Consider the following 21323-nt stretch of genomic DNA (forward strand, 5'->3'; position numbering starts at 1 on the left):
GAAGCCATCACCACATTACTTAAGTGTTAATAAAGTGTGCGAAGCACTTGGGAATCTTTCCTTGCTAAAAGTGGATAAATAATGTCACATTATCATCTGGCATAACGGTCTACTGTCTCACTGTCATGTCAGGAACAGTAATATGTCTCTGTAGAATCAAAACTGCAATAAAGGCTGTCTTTCCTATATGTACATTTATTTATTTTTTAAACTGCAAAGACCTATTTTTAATACTACTTAACATATTTTCAAGAATAATCTCAAAGCCTATGCCAACAGTGCTTCAAAAGCCTATTAATGTAACTTGCTAATGGAATTCTTGTACACAAAACCTTTACTGTTTATCCTTTTCATAATAAGCATCACACTGGATCCTGAATGGTTAGGGGGAAACGTATAATTTTCTATATCTTGACTAAGTCCTATACAGTTGGAAGGCAATCATGAAACTTTAAACAACAATAAAGGATTGTCAAGTTCTAATATTAGTTATACCTCAGAAAAAAATAAAGTAGTAACTTAAATAATGAAAGAGTTTCAGGTTAGGTCACTCAGAAGGGAACTGTCATTTTTCACAGAAATTACTGACTTGCAATCTAATACAGTACAGCTTTAAAAATACATACAGCTATATTGAAAAAGAGAGAAGAACAGAGAATCCATGAGATTGATGACTTGATCTTTTAAATATTAAGATCCATATTTACAATTCCGCAGCTCTCGGATTTGGATGACTCTGGATTGGTGGTGCAGTAACTTCACCCAAAAGCCACTGTTCAACATGGGATCATGTCAAATAGCATTAACTATTTGATATTTCAGTGTCTTATGTGAAATTTGTTTTTACAGGATCAATCTTACTCCTAGAGAGCAGTTGTTCACATAAAAAAACCCACTATCCATGATGCCTTCAGTAGCAGTCTCAGCAATGGGCCATGAAGACTGAATTACTCCTCTCATCCCCAGAGGTATTTGGTGCAGAGGAGTGCATGCTGTGCAAATCAGGCACAGTGATGGGATGGCGAGGCACTTTAGGAGAAGCTTGTTTTACCACCATTTTGGGTTGTAGCAGTACTGTCAGAAGAGGACAACAAATTCCAGTACTGTCAGTCCAGCACCTTTCATATGAGCCTCAACTTCACTTCTCGGGAGAAATATATCTATCTTCAAATTCTGTTCTTTTACTACTGATGTAAATCCAGGGTTACTATATTGAATATAATAGATTAGGCTTGTTCCAGATTTACACTGGTGACTGAAAAAATATAGACTACTAACCAAACTTAATTTGGTCAAACTCCTCTTGTAAGAACCCGCTCTCCTGCCATAATCAGTGACAACTAAATTAAAGTGATGCAACTAGACATCTGTATACAGAAGAGAAAATCATTATAACTCAGAATCTTCTCTGAGGAAAGGAATTCAATGTTTAGAAAGAAATAAAGGGTACAGCAATTAATGACTTTATTTGCTACATGATAGAGAAGTGAACCTGTATTTTATTAAGGATTACATGCACTGTTAAACATCCTAGGCCTATTCCATCCACTTTGCAAACGAGTTTCTCTATGTAATCCTCAGTGGTTTCAATAAAGAATTTGGCCCCTTATTTGAAAAATAAAGAAGATGAAGTTGAAAATGGTACAAGCTACAAGTATCAATCTTCCATGTTAGTCTTATTTTTAAACTTACATTCTCTTAAGTTTCTTGTACTGGGAAAAAGCTCCAGGGGAAATTGTTTTGATGGAGTTCTGTTCCAAGCGTCTAAAAACAAACAGAGTAATATAAACATTAAATATAAGATTGTGAAACAGGAATAACATTAAATTTTATAGTGACTTTTTGTACAAATATATAAAACTATATTTGAAACAGATTTTTTTTGAAAGCCACTAAAATTCAGCAAATGACTTTTTTAAGAAACAAATTTATCTTCCTGACTAACCAAATTTCTACCAAAAAAAAGGAAAACTCAGCTACAAGGTATGTCACAGTAAGATGGTAAATTTAGCTCTTTGGGAGCTAAGCCCACTTTATCCTTTCTCATGATAGACATATTGCAAACCACCATCTGTATCTTTAAGGCCAACAGAATTAATAAAATATTTTCTTTATATATTGTAATATTTCTCACCAAGGATAAGATAAAAAATATCAATTCCCTTCTTATACAGAGCAGTTATCACAAATGGTTGGCAAATGTCCACTTTATTTCCTCTATTCTTGTTCTCTGAAGCAGATAAAGGATACTTTCAAGCTGTTTTGATCTAAGACAACACTTTTATGCATATGGCAATACCTTTATGCATATGTGCACAACTCCCAACAGTCACTTATCTTAAAACAGAATTTGGTCTGTAACATCAGACCACTAGACCACGTTCTCTCACGGATAAGTAGATCTATTTGCAAAGTGTGGGTGTAAAAGCAAGGAACTCGTAAGTTCTAGATCCGGTTAACTCACTCTGTCACTTTTTTAGACAAGGCCTTATAATAACTTCTGTATCAGTTTCCCCATTTGTAAATTGGGAATAATAATGCTTTATTACCTACCTCACAAAGGCATTGCAAGGATTAATATATATTTGTGATACACTTTGAAAAAAAGAAAATACTACATAAAAAGTGTAAGATTTTTTGCCTCTTTTGATGCCAGTCAAGAAATAAAAGGAGAGGTCCCAAAAGATGAAAGAAAACACCTTTGTCACTGTGTTAGAATACTAGGGTCTATTTTTAATTCCATATACAGAGAGGTATCCCATATAAAACACTCTGGATGAGATGACAGTAACATAGAACACAAAATAACAACAGTAAAATAGAACACAAAAAATTGCAAGATTGACTGAGAAATATAAAATTTAATTTAGCCTTTCTGATATTTTTTCATAAAAAAATTTCTAAGTAGACATTTAAAAAGTTCCCATAATCCTCAGAAACAGGATTAGTGATTTTATAGGTTAATAAGAATAAAAGTGAATCCCAATAAGCTAAACTCAAAATGCTCAAATTACCACGTTATCAAAAATTCTCCAAATTATCTCCAAACCAGACACTGGCATCAAGGCCAAAATTTGTTTTTATTAAGTCCCTATTCTCACAAAAAGAAAATTGTATTTTTTTCAGGAACTTCATAACATCAGGAGTTTTAACTGTGTTGGCATGGTTACTATTCGCTCATTTTGGAAATGGTAGAGGGCTGAAATACAAAAGCACACCTTCCCATAATACCCTAGGAGGGGCCAAGGCAACTCAGCTACTTTAAAACCACACTTGGCGATGGGTAACTGAAGAAAACAACTACCTGAGATGACATAGAGTCAATCAGCATTGATTATTGCTACAACCAAATGGAGGCGAGAAATGAAAACTTGAAAATACAGTAGAACCTCAGAGTTATAAACACCAGTGTTACAAACTGACCAGTCAATCACACACCTACTTTGGAACCGGAAGTACATAAATCAGGCAGCAGCAGAGACCAAAACGAAAAAAAGGCAAATGCAGTACAGTATTGTGTTAAACGTAAACTTTAGGTCAACTTTTCAGCCAAGCCTTTTGCCTCACATACTAACAAAGTTTGCACGTGCAATAATTTCCATGAACAAAGTGTGGAGCCATGGCTCCAACTACCCATTTTGTGGACATAAATAGGGGTGTCTCATGCTAAAGAGGTGCATATCCATTTCTACAGCAGCAACCAACTGAACAGAATTGCAAGATGAAGTTAGGCTGGGAGAAAACTTGGCCCTGTATTAATAATTCTTTGAAGTACACAGGAAATGTTACACACAGAGAATAGAAACAATTATATGTAAAAAATACCAATCCCCCTTCCTCCCAACACACACACACACACACACACACACACACACACACACACACACACACACACACACACACACACACACACACACACACAAATCAAAATCACCAGGGATTAAAGTCCACAGCTCTTGAAAATCTGAAAAATAAATAATCTAGAGGAGGATAGAAGAATGGGGGAAAATAAAAAGAAATTAAGATTCCAGAGGCTTGTTTTACAGTCAAGGGTGATACCACATGCTGCTGCATTTTCAGTTTAGTTCTACAATAAGCTCTTGATTTTATTTCATTTTATTTTTAAGAAGTCCTTTCTGGGGGGTGGGGGAGGGGATATTGGACTGAATAGATGATGCTTAGTGAGCCCTAACATGATAATGATGTCATGCAGGTAGATGTATGTAGATTCCAAACTTTCCACAAAGCATGGTTAACTCTCACTGTATAGTATTAAAATGAGTAACTGGAAAATACAAAGTGAAACTTGGGTTTTACAATTTCTTTATTCATAAATGCATGTTATGATGCTGTGGGTATGGGCTCAAAAATTTTCATATTTCACAAATATTTCACAAATTTCATATGACAAAATTCATATTACTGTATACCACCCTGCCTGACCTCACTAATTAAGCAACATGAGTACAAGTCAGTATTAGATGGGAGATGACTAAAGAACAATTAGATTCTGCCAGAAGAGGTGCTGATGGTTCTGAGGGGTCACTCTTTACTCTGAGTCAGTGCAGACTCACCATGGAATAATGGGGACCAGTGCTGCTAGACACAATCTTTCAAATGAGATATAAAACTGAGGCTCTTAGCAGATCATTTAACATGCTTCATAAAAAAAAAAAAAAAAAAGGTGTGGGGGGGCAACCTGAGCATCATGGCCAAACTCTATTTTAAGAGTAGAGCAAGGCAGAACAAAATTTATCTAATTTGCATCTTCTGGTCGGCAGCATTCTTTAGCCCACGTCGTAGTACGTTGGATGGTGTTGCTGTACTTTTTTAAGAGCAATTTTGTTCTCCCTACAGGTGACTGAGGTTTCAGTGATTGGTGAAACAATCCCTTAAGAATCTTTTACTTGCCTCCCTGGAATATGAGAAAACAATTTTTGTGAAGCATTTTGAAAGGTTTTGATGAAAGATGGAAGTGCAAAAGAATAATTTTTATTGAGTATTCGAACCATTTCCTCCCTGCTCTGTTCTAGATTTCTGTGCTGTTTGGATTTGGTGTCAAAATGTAAGAGTAAACAGTAGGAAAACAAACAAAAAAAAATTCAGGAAAATTTGTTTCCATTCTTCATCCCAATTTCATTTTCACTAATATTTTGCAATTAGCTGTACTTAACGTACACAGAATTGAACAAGTAGAGTCCATGAGAACATGCTGTAAAAACTGATGGAATAAATTCACTCTATATGAAAGGTACTGTTTAACCCTTTCATGGGCTTTTGCTCGTCCATTCAATCATCCCCTTTATTTTGCCACATCAGCTGCTGCCTGAGAGCATCATTCATATTGGCTAGATGTATTTTAGATGTTGCACTTCCGCCTTCTGATATTAAAGTGTTCTGTCTGCCTTTGGAAGTTTTATTTTTAAAGCTTCAATGACAGTTGATGTCAAAGGACAACAGCAATTTCTTTTTTTTCCCCCCAATAAAGTATTAGAGCCTGGAAAACACAGAGGGACTGATGGATTTAAATACATTTTTCTTCTAATAATGTGACGTGGAAAATCTTTTTGATTTTTAAATGACTCCATGGTACTAAGAGCAGATAGTAAACAAAACAGTTAGAAAAAGCAAGGGGGAAAGGATGCACTTAAAGGTGACAAATGATCCTCTGGCAAAGAATAAACACTCAAAATCCCATTCTAATCCATTTCAAGGTTCACTGGGGTGCAAATCTTTTCATCACCTCCTCATCTGGTGCTTATACTACTCAAACACATGGCAGGAAAACACAAAGGATAAAAAACCACCACCTAAGGCAGCTTTCTTAGAGCCAGATCACATTCTTTGGAGTGACGAAGTCATTTGTCTTGAAGAGTAATGCCCGTTGTAGAGTGGGGGAGACAGCCATATTAATTTGGGCCTGAGCTATCTCTTTTTCATGGGGGAAAGAAAGAATTTGTTACTTGGTTTGCTAATGGAGCAGTTTGCTAGCAATTTTCCCATTTCAAACAACATCTCAGCCACTAATGAATAATAGTTTGTCAAGCCTACCCATAACACAGACAAATCACTAGCTTGGGATAAAAGAGAGAGGGAGGGAGTGAAGCATCAGTATTGATAATTCTTAGCTGTCAAATGAATAGAGTCTACAAATGAGACAGCCACGCTCTATTAACAGTGTTGTCGTGCTCTGCCTGAGATGTGTCAGAAAACGTCCCTTCCGCAAGAGGCAGCCATGAATGTCCCTGCTGGGAGAGCGTAAGAGCAAAGTACAACACCCAATCTGTTCAATGGATCATGTTGCTCTGCTTAAATTCACAAGGTTCATACAGGCTTGCACCATTTGGGTGGCCAATAGCTGAAAGAAATATCTGGTAGAAAGAGGGGCATCAGTACCTTGCTAGCTCTCATTTGTCTGACAGGGTACACAAAGTCTGTTCAAAGGTCATCGGGAAGGGGTAGGCCCTCTGTCCCCGGCTGGGGGAAGGATCGCCTATCCTGAGTGCAAGGATTTGCAGGGTAGCAAGCCAAAATCAGTGATGGGGAATTAATTAATTTCTCCCAGTGCCTTAATTAATCCCACCCAGCGGGATGTGCTGTGATGAGTTGGGGGTTAGGGAAAGGCAGTGACAGGGAGGAAATTAGGGATCTTTAGAAAATGTCAGAGACCCAGTGAGAAGTGTGGTTCTTCTGCTGATACTTGAGTAAGGTGAGATGCATTTTAAAAGTTGCCTGGAGAATGCCACATCTTATACTTGGGACTCTCATGAAGGAAGTCTGCTGAACTGATTTGGCCCTTAACAGGGACTGGTCAGGCATCGGATTTATTCTTCTGTTTGATTACAAGTTGCCTCACAGAAGTGTTGAAACCTGATCTAGATCTGCTGAACCCTTTCCTGCCTTGAATGGCCTGTCCCACTCTGCAGCCTTAGTTCCATCGTAATTACACTAACAGATACCGAGGTCACTGTATTAAAGTAGGTATCAAAAGGTAAGCTCACATTGTAAAAACACATTGTGGTTACTAAAAAATGCTGCTCTGAATTTACCCATTCAGTACTATCTTCTTAGTATGCAATTAAAGGAACAAAGTAAAATGGTATTCATACTGAATTACTGCAGTGCACATCAAAACAATGCCAATAAGTGATTTGGACAGCACCATGTAAGCCAAGTCTGAGGTCAAAATGCACAGTCTTTTTGTTTCAGAAGCTTTGTGGGTTGGCAGTGCTGACTGATGGCCTTTGTACCTCTTCTCTCCATTTGGCACCTTCCTCACACAAAAGACAACAGAAATTCTTTAATGGCTGTGTGTTTTGGGATACAGGAAAACCAAATATTCTAAATATCTCTCTTTGTACTCTGCTCTTGTTTTAAGTAATGGATATTTAAAGCTTTTATCCCTTCTTAATTGGAGTTGCTGCAACACTGAACATGTATGTGGTTCTCTCACTGTCGCAGGGATTTATACTGCCACCCAACAACATACTGTCTGACTGGCTTCCAAGTAAAGGCAACAGTATTTATTATGAATCATAATGAAACCAGGGTTTTTCCACTGCAACCAATGGAATTCACTTCTCCTCAACAGGCTCCAAGTTCACCTTTAGGAGTACAGGAGCTGTGGTCAGCAACCTGCCCTCCCATCCTAACACAAAAGGCAGCTAGCAACTCCCCTCCATGTTCCATGTGTTTTGTTAGGTTTTGTTTTTTTTAAAGAAACCTCCACCATCTTTGAGTGGAATTGGAAATCTGTCAGTTTTGAAAATTAGCCTCACAGAACTTGGATCTAATGTATACCAGAGATCAACATGTGACTTTGGATCAGAAATGATTAGACTGATAAATATCTTTGGGTATGTCTACACTGCTGGCTCCTTAGGAATAGATGCAGTGGGATCGATTTGCTCAAACGATCCCGGAAGTGCTCTCCAGTCAAAGCCATTCATCCACCTCCCCGAAAGAGTAAGGCCGTGTCGACCAGAGGGCCTCTCCTGTCGATACAGCGCAGTGAAGATACTGCCCGAGGCAGTGTAGACCAGGTCTATGTGGTTTCCAAGCACAGGGACACCGCAGATTCAATCACTCACAAGTCATGTTGATCAACTTTTGCATAAGATCTGAAATATTACAGTAGTTTTAAGAAAGCATGAGTTAGGTCTCAGGTGTGTCTGATAGAAAACAAAAGATTGTTTACCTACATGGATGTTTATCCACTTATCCAGATATGACCACTTCTTCCTAAGTAGCTTTTTTCTTTGGTTTCTCAAGACACTTGCTCTTCTCTGTCTGCACAACTTCACTTCAACTTGGCTGCAGATCTGCAAGCTTAGCCCAGAGCTATGAAGCAGGAGTATGAGTTTCCACCCAGCAGCTCAAACCCTCCATCAACTGATAATGAACAGCTATTTACACAACTCCCCGTGATGCAGATTCTTCCCACACATACTGCATCTTTAAAAAGCTAATGATGGAATTCTTAACTATTTACCTAACACTAAGGACAGACCTTTAGCAGCCAAAATTCCCATCGGAATTGTCAAACCTGAAATGGGCTTTTAAAATAAATATGCATATTAACCTATTTGTATAGTAAAGCTCAGCAAAGAGTTCTCTAGTGTGACAGCTGAAATCCTTTAGAATAAAAACAATGTAGTTGCACTTTAAGGGCTTGTTCTGGCCTCTGATACTGTGGTTCCCATTAAAAAGTCAGCAATTGCCACACCACGGTATCTGTAGTTCATTGAGTCCAAGTTGTTATGTATCAACAGCACTTTTAATACCAGCCTGTAAATGCTGAATTTTGCAAGCACTGTATGAATCCACTTGATACCACAAGAGTACTTCCTATATTCTATTTTCTGGAGAGGAAAGGCCTCCGTCTAGATGAAGCACCTTCTTGTGTTAGGTGCTCTCCAAACAGACAGGAAGATGGTCCTAATTTTATTTTCCTGCTGCCATGCTATGCTGTTGATTTCTGTTTTGTGAATCTAGTTTACATGTAACATGTGAATGTGTCTTTTTTTCAGATGACTGTGACATGCTGCTACATCTGAACAAGAGGATCCCAAGCTTTCTGCCTCAACACGGATGCATGTGACATACCCTGGATAAAATACGCTGCCCTTCACTTTGCTCCTCAATGACTACATCAGTCTCATACTCTTCTGCCTCCCCAATCCATTAATCCTTCCACATCCAAACACCTGCAGAAGTCTCAATCCACCATACTCATGCCTCTCATTACCTCCTTTCAATAGGTGGCTCTCCTCCCTGGTAGTTATAGTTGTTGCTCCAGTGCAAGTCCTAAACATGAGCACAGCCCAAATGTTTGGATACCAAACATGAGCAATGAGTTTTGAGGCTGTGGGTAACTTTACAATATTTACATTTCATCACAAAATACATTGTGTTAAAATCTGTTTATATTCCTTTCTTGTAGTTAAGAAAAACAATTGTTTTAGATTTGTTGGAAACATTACCTAACAGTAAACTGCTTAAAGGAAAAATAGTCATCATATAATAGATTATATAAGGTGTGCACAATCCCCCAGCTCCCTTAAAATCTATTTGTAGTACACACCTACAAATGTTGAGAAGGAAAAGGGATAAGAAGAAAAGGTGAACAACAACAACAGGTTGGAAAAGTGCAAATACTTTCCCTGTGAGATAAAGTGCTGTCCTTATAGTATTTTGTCAACAAAACAGATGTTTTAGGGCTCTGTTAACTAGATTCTATATGTTGTATATCCTTTCAGTGAAAACATCCATCAAAACCCCCAGGTTCATTTAAGAAACACAGTAGAGAAACAAACAAACAAATCAAACATCATAGCACCTTCCTGCAATAATAAAACTGATTAGCACATTTTATATAAAATTCATGCTTTTGTATTCCCTATTTATTTTCCCTGATGTCTTTTGCACTTTCATAATGAACTTTCAAGATGCATACACACATGATACAATACAATCTCCTTCCTGCAATATTTCAGCCAACACTATGCTGTGGCTTTCAATACAAAGTACAAATACAAGTACAAAAAAAGACCATACTTTGCTTAGTAAAATACAAGGTTAGAAACTACCTTTGAGTGACATTCGCATTGGATAAAACAAGATCTCTGAGGTTTTTTGTTCTGAATTTTCTAATCTGCGTTGCTTGATCTAAAGTTAGCCAATCTGATTACTTTATATATATATTATTATCCTTACTGTCATACAAATTCCTTTTTATTAGTAGAGCCAGATTTGTGTGTCTGGGGAGCTGAAAGGATGCTTCAGAAAATACTCCCAAGATTACAAACTCCTGCAGAGTTTGCCCTGGTGAAATTCATCTGCACGCAGCTACCTTTTACAAATGTCAAATTTAGAAATAGGCCAGAATCATCTTTAAAAATGTGATGCAACCATAAAAATGTACCCAACTATCAGACTTAGCAGAAACATAATTCACCTTCATGTCATTGGAAGTGACAGTAATCACACCTGACAAATCAGAAAATAAGTAAATATCTTAAGACACAAAACTTAGCTTGATCTAATATCTGAGATCTTGTGTAGCGATTGTTTATTTGTACTAAAATTGTTTAAAAAACAAATATTTACCTATTTTAATATCCAAATATCTTCTATGTTTCAAATATCTCATTCAACAAATATGGAAATACTTGATTATTGACTTGCTTCACTCTTTCCCTTTGAGAGTTTAGCAAACACAATATAAAGCAGAATTTACCTATTGGCAATTTAAACAGAAACTAAACATTTCCATTCAAACTGTACATTATGGTACACAGACAAAATAAAAATACATGTTCTCCTAAATCCATCTCTGCACAAGAAAGTGTCTTTTTTCCCTCCTTTTATCATTAATTTACATCTTCGCCATTGATTGTTCACAGCTCATCTAAAATATCTTTGCCCACATTTTTCATGTCCTTGTTCTCAATGGAAAAAGGGCCCAGTACATGTTTTAAGCCTAGAGAGTAGGAAATTATTTCTTGATTGTGAGCATAAGCAGTCAATGACAGCTTATGACCTGGTGACAGCTGAAAGCGGTAGGCAAAACTGACATGTAAAGATGTCCAGAGCCACTGTACAGCAGTGAGTGAAGATCATATTATTTGACTCAAATAGAGTAGACAAGCTCTGCTTTCCTACCTGGGGGAGTCTCCGCTGGAGGTAATTTTGGAACAGTCATTAGATGTTCCGAAATACTGTACTAGCCAAAGCCACATTATACATTGGAAAATGGATGAAAAAAAGTTCAATATTAACTTCAGGAGAAAGGACAATTTGAACTCTATCTTACCTCTGTCCCCAAATTTGATGTGCCATACTTTTATTTAAAAGAATAATAATTTTGGGGAAAAAATCTAAACACTCACCTCCAGTTTGAGACGTTTAAAGTCAAATTTCAATGAAAACCGAATTATTACTGTGCAATGTAAATTACTGAAAATAATGGATTTATTCTATAACAAATGCTACAGACTCTCCTACTCTAAAGGTGTCTGTTGGTGTAACTTAATATATGCAAAATTAAATTTATAAAATGCCAGCACAGAAATTTCTATTTTAAAAAGAGCATGGTAAGGATATCTTGCACTTCTATAACACCTTCATTCTCACAATCACAAAAGCTTTACCCAGAATTAATTATTTAATCTCAACACCGCTATGAAGTATATTCTCTGGGTATACTGAGTAAGAATAACTTCCCTAAAGGGTATCAATGAAGCAGCAAGAGTCGCAGAAATAGAACCAAGAACCTTGATGTCGAGTTGCCTGCTCTATTAACTGTGCAACAGTCCCTATGAGGGACTCCCTCCCAATCTTTCTCACAAAACCTATTTCCTAAAATGTAACCGTTAGGCAAAGAAGCACATTTATAACAGGTAGAATGAACAGCGAGTTAAAATTAAAGCAGTTTTCTCAGGGAAACTCAGGGAAAGCAGCTTTGTTTGCTTTTCCATGGGTAGCAGGAAGAGATAATGAATATTTAAAAATGCAGTAATAGATATTTCCACAATGTTAAGTGACTCTCTCTTATTTCTCTCAAGCTATGAGAAGCCATTATGTACTAAAATGAACCATATTTCGCCCGTATAAATCAACGTTGATTAACAATAAAACAAATCAAGTATCAGTAAACCAGATACCAAAAAACATCTGACATGAAGTTCCCACTAAACTTGGAACTATCCCAGACCGTGTTTTGAGGTTTGAAAAAGTTTGGTTCAACTAAAATATTTTGCACACTTGCACAGTGACTAGTACTGGCTATGGCTGGCAGTGATAGACCAGTGCACATATAGACCAGAGCAGTGGTTCTCAACAAGGGGTACATGTACTCCTGGGTGTACACAGAGGTACTTCAACTCATCTTGATATTTGCCTACTTTACAATAGGCTACATAAAAAGCACCAGTGAAGTCAGTACAAACTAAAACAGACAATGACTTGTTTATACTGCTCTATATACTACACACTGAAATGTAAGTACAATATTTATATTCCAATTGATTTATTTTATAATTATAAGGTAAAAATGAGAAACGAAACAATTTTTCAGTAACAGGGTGCTGTGACACTTCTGTATTTTTATGTCTGATTTTGTAAGCAAGTAGTTTTTAAGTGAGGTGAAACTTGGAATATGCAAGACAAATCAGACACCTGAAATGGGTACAGTAGTTTGGAAAAGTTGAGAACCACTGGACTAGAGCATCTACAAAACCTATGGTTTCAGCATTTTGGATAAACTCTAACCCTCAAATTGCCAGGAGTCAGGTATTAAATTGCAATTGGCCAGTGCAGAAATGAGAGCTGCAGCTAAGCTTTGTCCCAGAAAGTCTTGCAGTCTAGCAATATTTCTGCAGAGATGAAAAGCTGAATTGGTACAGTAACTACATGGAGATGATTAAATCTATAAAGTTAAGGCTCTTAAAGCAGGTTGTAAGAGGGATACTATCTGCAGTACAACAACCTTTGAAGGAAAATAATTGCTCAACGTTCCCTGTGGAACAATCAAAAGCAATTCTGTTTTATTTCACACTAATCAGGACTGTGGTAGATTGTGAACTGCTGTAACAGATAAAACTAGTAAAGACAAGTAAATCTGTAAAACCAGTATCTGATGTGAAGATACAAGATAGTGTTAAGATAGGTGTAAAAGATTTGGGATAATGAAATGTAGAAGGCAGAAAAGAGGGGAACAAATAATGGAGCAATCTGTTCTAATGTCAGACTTCAGCAAAGGAGAGATCCCCACCACATGTTCACTTTGCCAGTCTAACATGAGATATTTCCATTCTTTTGGGAGAACTCACCAAGTTAAGTCAAAATGTGAAAATAACCCTGTTAAGGGAAATGTAAAGAGGAACTGATCTATTTTCGTTTCCTGGTCTCCAGATAAAAATGACCATATCCTGTTTTTTGGGAGTAAAAATACAAATTGAAATGAATTTGCTGAAAACTTGATCCTTTCTCGGACAGGCAGGGATGTGTTGAAACAATATCTCATTTTGCATTTAAAATGTGGATTAAGCCCTAAAATTGAAAAATGTGGAGGATAATGGCAATGTGACTGGCAAATGGCCCTGGTTATCAGTTTAAATGGTTAAAAATTGCAGCTTTCTTCCATAAGTGAAGCAAACTAGATTTGGAATGACACATATGAAAATAGCTGACATTGAAATAGTATGTTGACATTGGCACTTACATTTCCACAATGCCCTCTGGTAGATTAGATGGAATTTCTGTTAAGCCCTTGCCTCGACAGTCCACAATGTTGTTGCTGCATGTGCAAGCAGATGGGCAAGTGATGGAATTAGCATTGCAGGATGGAGGTTCAGAGTGGGAACCTGAGAAGGTAAAACCAGTACCAAAATGTCAAGATTAGGTTTGCAAACTGATCACTTATTATCTTAACAATTAAAAATACAGCAGTCAGTGAATTTTCAGTTCCCTTTTACATAAGTGGTAATCCCTTTGGATTAAATTAATTTATTATTGTGCCACAAATCAATCTTAGAGAAAATGCACAGAATATTATTCTTATTATTATACCACCTCCATTTTATTAATACATTGTACCTCTGACCTTTTTTACATTGGCCACATATTTAAATTTATTATTTTAATCTAAATTTGGAAAATGAAGGCTGAAGATCCAGGAAGACTTCCAAATATTGAGGTCTATTGTAGTTCTGAATAATTTTGTTAGGAAAATGATGAGAGCTCAATCTCTGGAGTCATTTAGATAAAGACAGGACAACGAGCTCAAAAAACCCAGTATATGAGGGAACAATCCTGCATTGGCTGAGGAAAAGGCTAGCTGACCCAGTAGATTTTTTGGTGCTCCAATTTCTGTGAAACTTCCAAAATGTTGAGGTTTGAACTTACTAGCTATGAGATAGAACCATTTTACTACTCATTAAAGTACAAAGGATGGGATAGTACACTAATTTTCACAATATGAGGCAATGCAGTTGATGGAAAGAAAAACTGCTCATAAAAATTAAGAGTTCAGCATTGCAAACTTTTACTCAATTCAGTAGTCCCACTGGAGCCAAGGAAACTACTCATATGGGTCAGGTTTTATGAATGGAGCCATCTAGATGCATACATTCTGAACAATTCTTTAAGTGCAAGTTTAATTTTACCTTCATTCCAGTTTCCAAAAGTTTATCACTTTCTCCAATTTTATCCTAAAAATGGCAATTCACACATGCACAGACACACAGAATATTTTTGTACCAAGACATCATTTATATATATATGCATGCACGCATGCAAAGAGATAATCTGTGTGGTGGAAACCATTTCTTAAACCTATCAAAACTGACAAATGATTGAAAGGTGTTGATGTTGAGTCAAACTTCCAAAAATTACATACAATTTAAGAGACAGAAGATTTTTTTTGGAATTATGACTAAAGATAATGAGCTGACCAATAACTGCTAAAATGTGATAAGGCTTCATTAAAACAGCTTCTTCCTCAAGGTTTCAGAGGGGTAGCCATGTTAGTCTGTATACAGCAAAAACAACTTGAGTTCTGTAGCACTTTAAAGACCAACATTTTTAATTTCAGTAGGCATAAGCTTTCGTGAGTCTCAGCTCACTTCCTCAGATGCAATTGGTAGAAATTTCAAGAAAGTGAGCTGAGGCTCACAAAAGCTTATGCCTACTGAAATTAAAATTGTTAGTCTTTAAAATGTTACAGAACTCAAGTTGTTTTTTCTCAAGGTTGTGATTAGAGCTGAGTGGGAATTTTTTGATGGAACCTTCTTCCATCAGTAAATGCCAATCTATGAAAACAGAAACTTTTCATGGAAACATATTTGTTTTGACAAATAGTCCATCAGGAAGATTTCTCAGGTCTAGAATGGCGGGGGCATAGAGGGGTGGAAGCTAAGAAAGCCCAACCCCACAATAGCTACTATCCCAGTTCAAGTCCCTGCTTTGAATAAGGAATAATAGATACTTGAACGTGGTCTCCCACATCCCAGGTGAGTGTCCTAACTACTGGCAAATGGCTGTTCTCAGGGGCAGCTCTGTCTCTGTTTTTCTCGAAACGTTGGAAAGATCTAGAATTGGTTCCCACATGGAATGAAACCAAATGTTAAAACCTCAGTTTTTTGTGAAATGGAATTCTTATTTTCTGGCTAATCCTAGATGAGATACAAAGAGGCAATGTCAAAATACTAACAAAGTGATAAAAAGCAATAGAAAATGCTCTTTAGAAAAATTCCTTTCCTATGGTTATAAAACACTAAATAAACTCCCTACTAAAGTTCAAATCACAAATTACAGATGACATGTGGAAAGTCATATATGGAACTCTATGTTCCTTAGGTTTGTGTTTAATTAGAAACATGTATGGTATTAAACCAGAGATTAGAACTGTAGCTGGCATGATGGTCAAGAAGGTCTGAAAAATTCTGTTCTCATCAAATATCAAACATTGTTATAACCTGCTTCTCTTGACCTATGTCTGCAGGCCATCCAGATTATAGCAAGACCTTAATTGTGCAAACCCAACAGTTAACTTGAATACTGTGTCACACGAATCCTGTGTGTGTGCATTTATACACACATATCCCACAAGCCCCTGTTGGGAAAAATATTTGAGTGCAGTGTAAACACCTAATGGTTGGAAAAGTCATCTTGCAAAATAGCGCCCTTAACACAATAAAACATGGTTTTAATGACCAGTGTGGTCAGGAATTGCTTTTTTTGCATCCAGGGAAGAATAATATTTAGACAACTGATGGTTCAGAGTTCTGCTAACTTCAATAAAATATTATATTAGAAAGTTCTGTGAGATTTGGATGGGTTCACAAGCAGCTGAAAGACAGCTCCAAATATTCCCACTATCCAAAGTATGAGATGGAGGTTGGACAAATATCTGAGGCTTTGCATACTTTTCACAAACATCATCTAATTCCAATGATGGGTAAAGAAATAGCACAGGGGTAAGTAACTTATATCATATCCTCTCACATCAGAAAGATGTTTAGATTGATATGGCTATAAATGTCATGATTTTGAAATGTAGATCCAATTCCCAAGAGCTGCAAAATGAAAACTGCCAGTGATTGGCCTCACACATCCAGGGCGGATGTCTCTTGACAAAAAGAAAAGAGAATTACTGCAAACTTGTGCCTTCAGTCTCAGTAATGTCAGAGATTCCATTGAGAATTGGTGTCTGTGTGCTTGAATTTCCATTAGCTCAAACAGATTGCGTCTGATGGTCATCCCTCTTTTGATCTGTCAATATTATGTGGATAGAAAGTGTCAGAAAATGGGGAGGGAGAGACAATATAAACAATGACTTACACTTTGAGATATGAGAGTCTTAAAGTGAGTCAAAAAAGTGTTCATCCAACTTTTATAGTAGTTTCAATTCCAGCAGAATTAAAGTAGGGTTTATTTCAGAGGCTTCCTCTGAGGCAGCTGGGTATTTCACATTTCTTTTTTTTAAAGGAACAGTGACAATTTTTAAGCCATCCTTTCCTGTTTATTACTTGTACATCAGACTATTTAAGATGAAAGAATTACATAATTGTAATCTAATTTTCACTTTTGAATATCATCATTATAGGTGGAGCAGGTAGCACTGCTTATTATTAAGGTTGCCTGAAACATCCCATTATAAAACCCTGTTTTCAGTGGCTGATAACTTTGTCAAACTTTAATAATCAGGGATAACATTTTGTATGACAGGTGTCTGCCTTGCGCTGATTTTTTTTTTTTTTTTTTTTTGAAAATGTATTGTCTTTATATGTTCAATGCATAGGTCCCATTGATTTCCAATGCTGTTGTTAGCAGTCAACATTTCTGTGAGTCAGACAGAGTCTCAACTCAAGAGCCCAGAAAATGAGAAACACACAATGAGTTGGTAGTTAGGTCAAATTTTCTGCAAACATTTCAACATTCAAGTCTGGTATGTTTTCTGAACTGAACTTGTAATGTTATTTGCACTGATATACCTTGCAATATATCACTATGGTTTACGTGAGCAGTAATATACTCTGTTTTCATTAGAATGTGGTGTCAGAAAATCCATACTTGTATTGTTAGTTGGAGTTCAAGTGTCGGTATCTCACAGAACATTTAATTGACCACATGCAAGTTAGAGGACTCAACATCTACTAGAAAGCTTCAGGAGAGCTCAATTAATCACTTCAACATTTTGTGTGATACAGTATTCCACAACAGGACATTATATAAGGTGATCTACATAAAAGAGGTCATCTAGGTAGGCTGAGTGGCTAGAGATAGGCCAGAAACACAAGCCTTTACTGCTTAGAAAGTAAGCAGCAACAATAATAAAAGTCCTAATTAATTTTCCTGTTAGAGCTTAGTATCATGAAAATTTCTGGCATAAGTCTTTCTGTGTGAGAAGCTTCCAGCTATTTCAGATCACTAGTCCTGCTGGCCAGTGAGCAGTGGAAATAAAGATTCCGAGAATTAACAACAAGGAATCTTTTTCTCTCAGTTCCCCAAGTCCCTATGAAGCCTTTCAGGTCCACTCCATACAAAGACCTTGATCCAAAGCCTACTGAAGACAAAGGGGAGTCCTTCCATTGACTTCAATGGGTATGAGACCAATGGGTTCCAATGGGACCAAAAAGCAAGTTTCCACAGGGAGTGGGGAACTTTTCAGAGAAGCACAAAGCAGAGTTTTCTGGCTAGGTGGGGATTAGAAACCTCTGATGAGTTAACCCACCACAGAGTTACATGGACAAGAAACAGAGAGAAAGTGATGTTGTGCCTTTATTCTCAGAACAGATGTAACAGGGAAGTAGAGGTGGGAAAAAAAACTGTCAAAGTTTTGACCATACAGAATCAACTGCGCTTTCATTAAGAAGAAAAACATCTAAGTAAATGAAAATGCAAGGGGAAGAGGACAGCTGTGCATGGCCCCATTATTTTAGATACTTTATACTAATGTTTAATTTTTCCGTTTCCATTAAAAATACCCCAGAAACTAGAATATTTTTGGTAAATATAATATCTCATTATTCTATGCTTGGCATAATATACTCTGTATCCAGGTTTTAATAAATGTTAAGTCCCATACTTGTTGCAGCACACATTTTTGTGCTGGTTTGTGTGAATATCTTTTGATCCTGTACCTAAATCTATTATATGCCTCTTGTAGTCAGTAAGCTCTTCATTTTTTAAATGAGTGGCAGGTTGGCTGTTGGTTTCAAAGCATCTTAGTGGAATAAAAAGACTTCATGCATAAACTGTGGGACTATTTCAATCTAGTGAGTAGGGGTTTTTTGGGTTGTTTTTTTTTTGTTTTTTTTTTTGTTTGCAGAAAACAAACATTGCTTTACATGTGAAATTGCAACAGCATTTTATTAATCTGTATATTGTAAATTTCACCACCATTTCGTTCAATGTTCATCTGCTGAGTTTAAGGTTCCTTTAATCAAATTGTAAAGAGCATTTGCAAAATTATTTGGATTAAATAGCCCTACCTAAATGAGGGTCTGTGTTACTTTTACCTTCACGCCAGGTCTCTGTAATCTATCCTACAGTTTGGGAGTAAGTGTATTGCCAGGACAATGAAACACCAAGGAGAAAAATTTTAATCAGAAATTTCCACTGCTGATGGTAAGGAGGAGATATGTCCATACTAAAGAGAAGACTAATTAAGTGTCCAAATCTAAATATCCCTGGAATTTGGAGTGCTAGAAATCCAGATTTGGATCTGATTTTAAAACATGGCATTTATCTTCATAATTTTTTGCCCAAATCCCTGGTTCAGATCATCATCAAACTAAGGATGTTCAGATCAAGCACTGAATTTCCCAGATTTCCAGGGTTACCCCAGTCCAAAACAAAGAACCCACCAAGAGAATGAGCTCTACTGCTTGTGTTAGCTAACAGTTTGGTAAGCCACATACCAGGTAAGTGTTACCAAAACACACGGCCATGGCATACAGGGCTGCAGAGACAGTATTTCTTTTATGGGGTTGTAAATTTGTAGCTCACCCTGAGGCCCCCAAAGTATCATCGGGCCCAGCTTTCCTGTTCCAGTCCAGGTGTCCTCTAGTTTGGTGTAATGAGGAGGGCAAGGCTGCTCTGGGAGTTATAAATGGGAACCAGCCCAAAGGTAAGAGAGTTCAGAACACAAAGGCCAGAGACGGAGAGAGCTCAGAAGAGCAGAGCTGGGCTGGCCTGAGAGCTTTAGGGAAGGGATGACTCTGAAGGAGGAGCAGTGAGAGTTCCCTAGTGAAAAATGGAGCCAGATCAGGCGGGTGAAAGCAGAAAGGCTGTTGGAGGGAGAGGAGTCACCTATAAACTGTCCCTGGCCAGAGAGACAGGGCCAGAAAAGGCTGGAGTGGGGGAAGGGGGCCCTGAAGGCTGACAGCAGCAGCGGGAGAGGCCTACTGGCTCTCTGAGCTGGAGAGCTAAAGGTTGGGGAATGATGGGGGGTTAAATTCACTGATGTCTCCAGGCAAGATTTGTAATCATATGGGAAGGAAAGAGGGCAAAGAAGCATCTCAGCTAGAGGGGCTGCAGTGAGGCATGGTGAGAGACACCGGAGCTGCACCTGGGATCTGGAGCTTGGTGAAAAATGCTGCAGCTGTATTGGAAAGTTAGAGCAGGATGAGCCTCCAGTGCTGTAAGGGAGAACAGCAGCATGGTGAGAGACTCCTGAGCTGGACTTGGGGTGCTGATGAATGGCTGGAACTTGAAAAACTGAACATATTGTTTGGACAGTGCAGCAGAAATTTGGATGATGGTGGTGGGATGTATTTTATAATAAATTTACCCCATAAATGGCTATTTTTATTCTGATACCTTATGTGAAGTTATTGCAGGCTCCAGAAGAAAGGAGAAACTGAGGGAGGTGGCCCAATCATGCCTCAACCTGCTACAGGATGGCACCCCTGGTAGGGGTCGCCATATGACAAGGGTTCTCAATATTACCTACAACTCAGAGAGATACTACAGCTCTGCTTCTCTGTGTTAATTGCATTTTTACTTCATAGCTAATAGAACTCAGTTCATTCCTTTATATCTATATCTATCTCATTCTATATAGAGATAGACATATCTCAATAATCTTTGTACCAAAATATGCACAGTAAGATCAGTCGTCAGGCTGACAAAAATGATAGTTCTCATCTATCTGTGAATGGCATCTCTAATTTTGGTATTCGGTAGCTTGTGTGCTGAATAGCAGCATTTTGTTTTGGAACCTAAGTCCATGGGTCATGGAGGGAGAGAGGGGAGATTTAGGACCTGGGAGTTTACTGAGAAAAGTTCATTCCTGTTTCCATATTAAGTATTTCATTGGCCTCTAGCCTTTTAAGAGCAGCCGGTAGACTGAAATTGCAATTAGAACAGAACAGTTGTAGATTATAAATGAATGATTTACATGCCAGTGGCATTTAAATTAAGTTTTACAAGGAGTAAATAAACCAAATAATCTCATTCCTACTGATGCCCAGTTATGGCACTTTAATTACACACAGCAAATAGATCTCAGTATAGTCCTGCATCACCTAACCAATTGCTTTAATAGAAACCAACAAAATGTTCCTTGTTTTTTCAGAGGTTTTGCAGGCTTAAATAAAAACCCGACAAGATGAATTTACTGGGTAAGGGTCTAAGACAAGTTTAAAATCATTTTAAGTCTGGTGGATGCTAAGTTATTGATTAACAAACAAAATGGTACATTAGTGCAGCAAATTTTTGGATACAATATGAAAGCTGTAGTTCTTGACCACTTGTGCGTAATTAAATGGCTCTGTGGTATTTTTCATAAGGGTAGAGATTTCAGTCCCGATATCTAG

The 21323-nt window shown here is 37.4% G+C and overlaps 1 protein-coding gene across 2 annotated transcripts in view; it reads right to left on the reverse strand.

Annotated features, from left to right (window-relative positions):
• The window catches only part of SLIT3 (slit guidance ligand 3), a 676405-nt gene that overhangs the window by 208694 nt on the left and 446388 nt on the right, over positions 1 to 21323 (reverse strand). For both annotated transcript variants that reach the window (XM_067566650.1, XM_067566651.1), the window contains exons 9-10: positions 13724 to 13865; positions 1693 to 1764 (exon numbers count right to left, since the gene is read on the reverse strand). In XM_067566650.1, coding sequence (XP_067422751.1) covers positions 1693 to 1764; positions 13724 to 13865 — 214 coding nt within the window. The remainder of the gene's footprint in view (positions 1 to 1692; positions 1765 to 13723; positions 13866 to 21323) is intronic.

Source organism: Emydura macquarii, unplaced genomic scaffold (genome assembly GCF_026122565.2).
Source record: "Emydura macquarii macquarii isolate MOO-44397 ecotype Brisbane River unplaced genomic scaffold, CSIRO-AGI_Emac_v2 contig_2768, whole genome shotgun sequence".
In the NCBI taxonomy this organism is placed as follows: domain Eukaryota; kingdom Metazoa; phylum Chordata; order Testudines; family Chelidae; genus Emydura; species Emydura macquarii.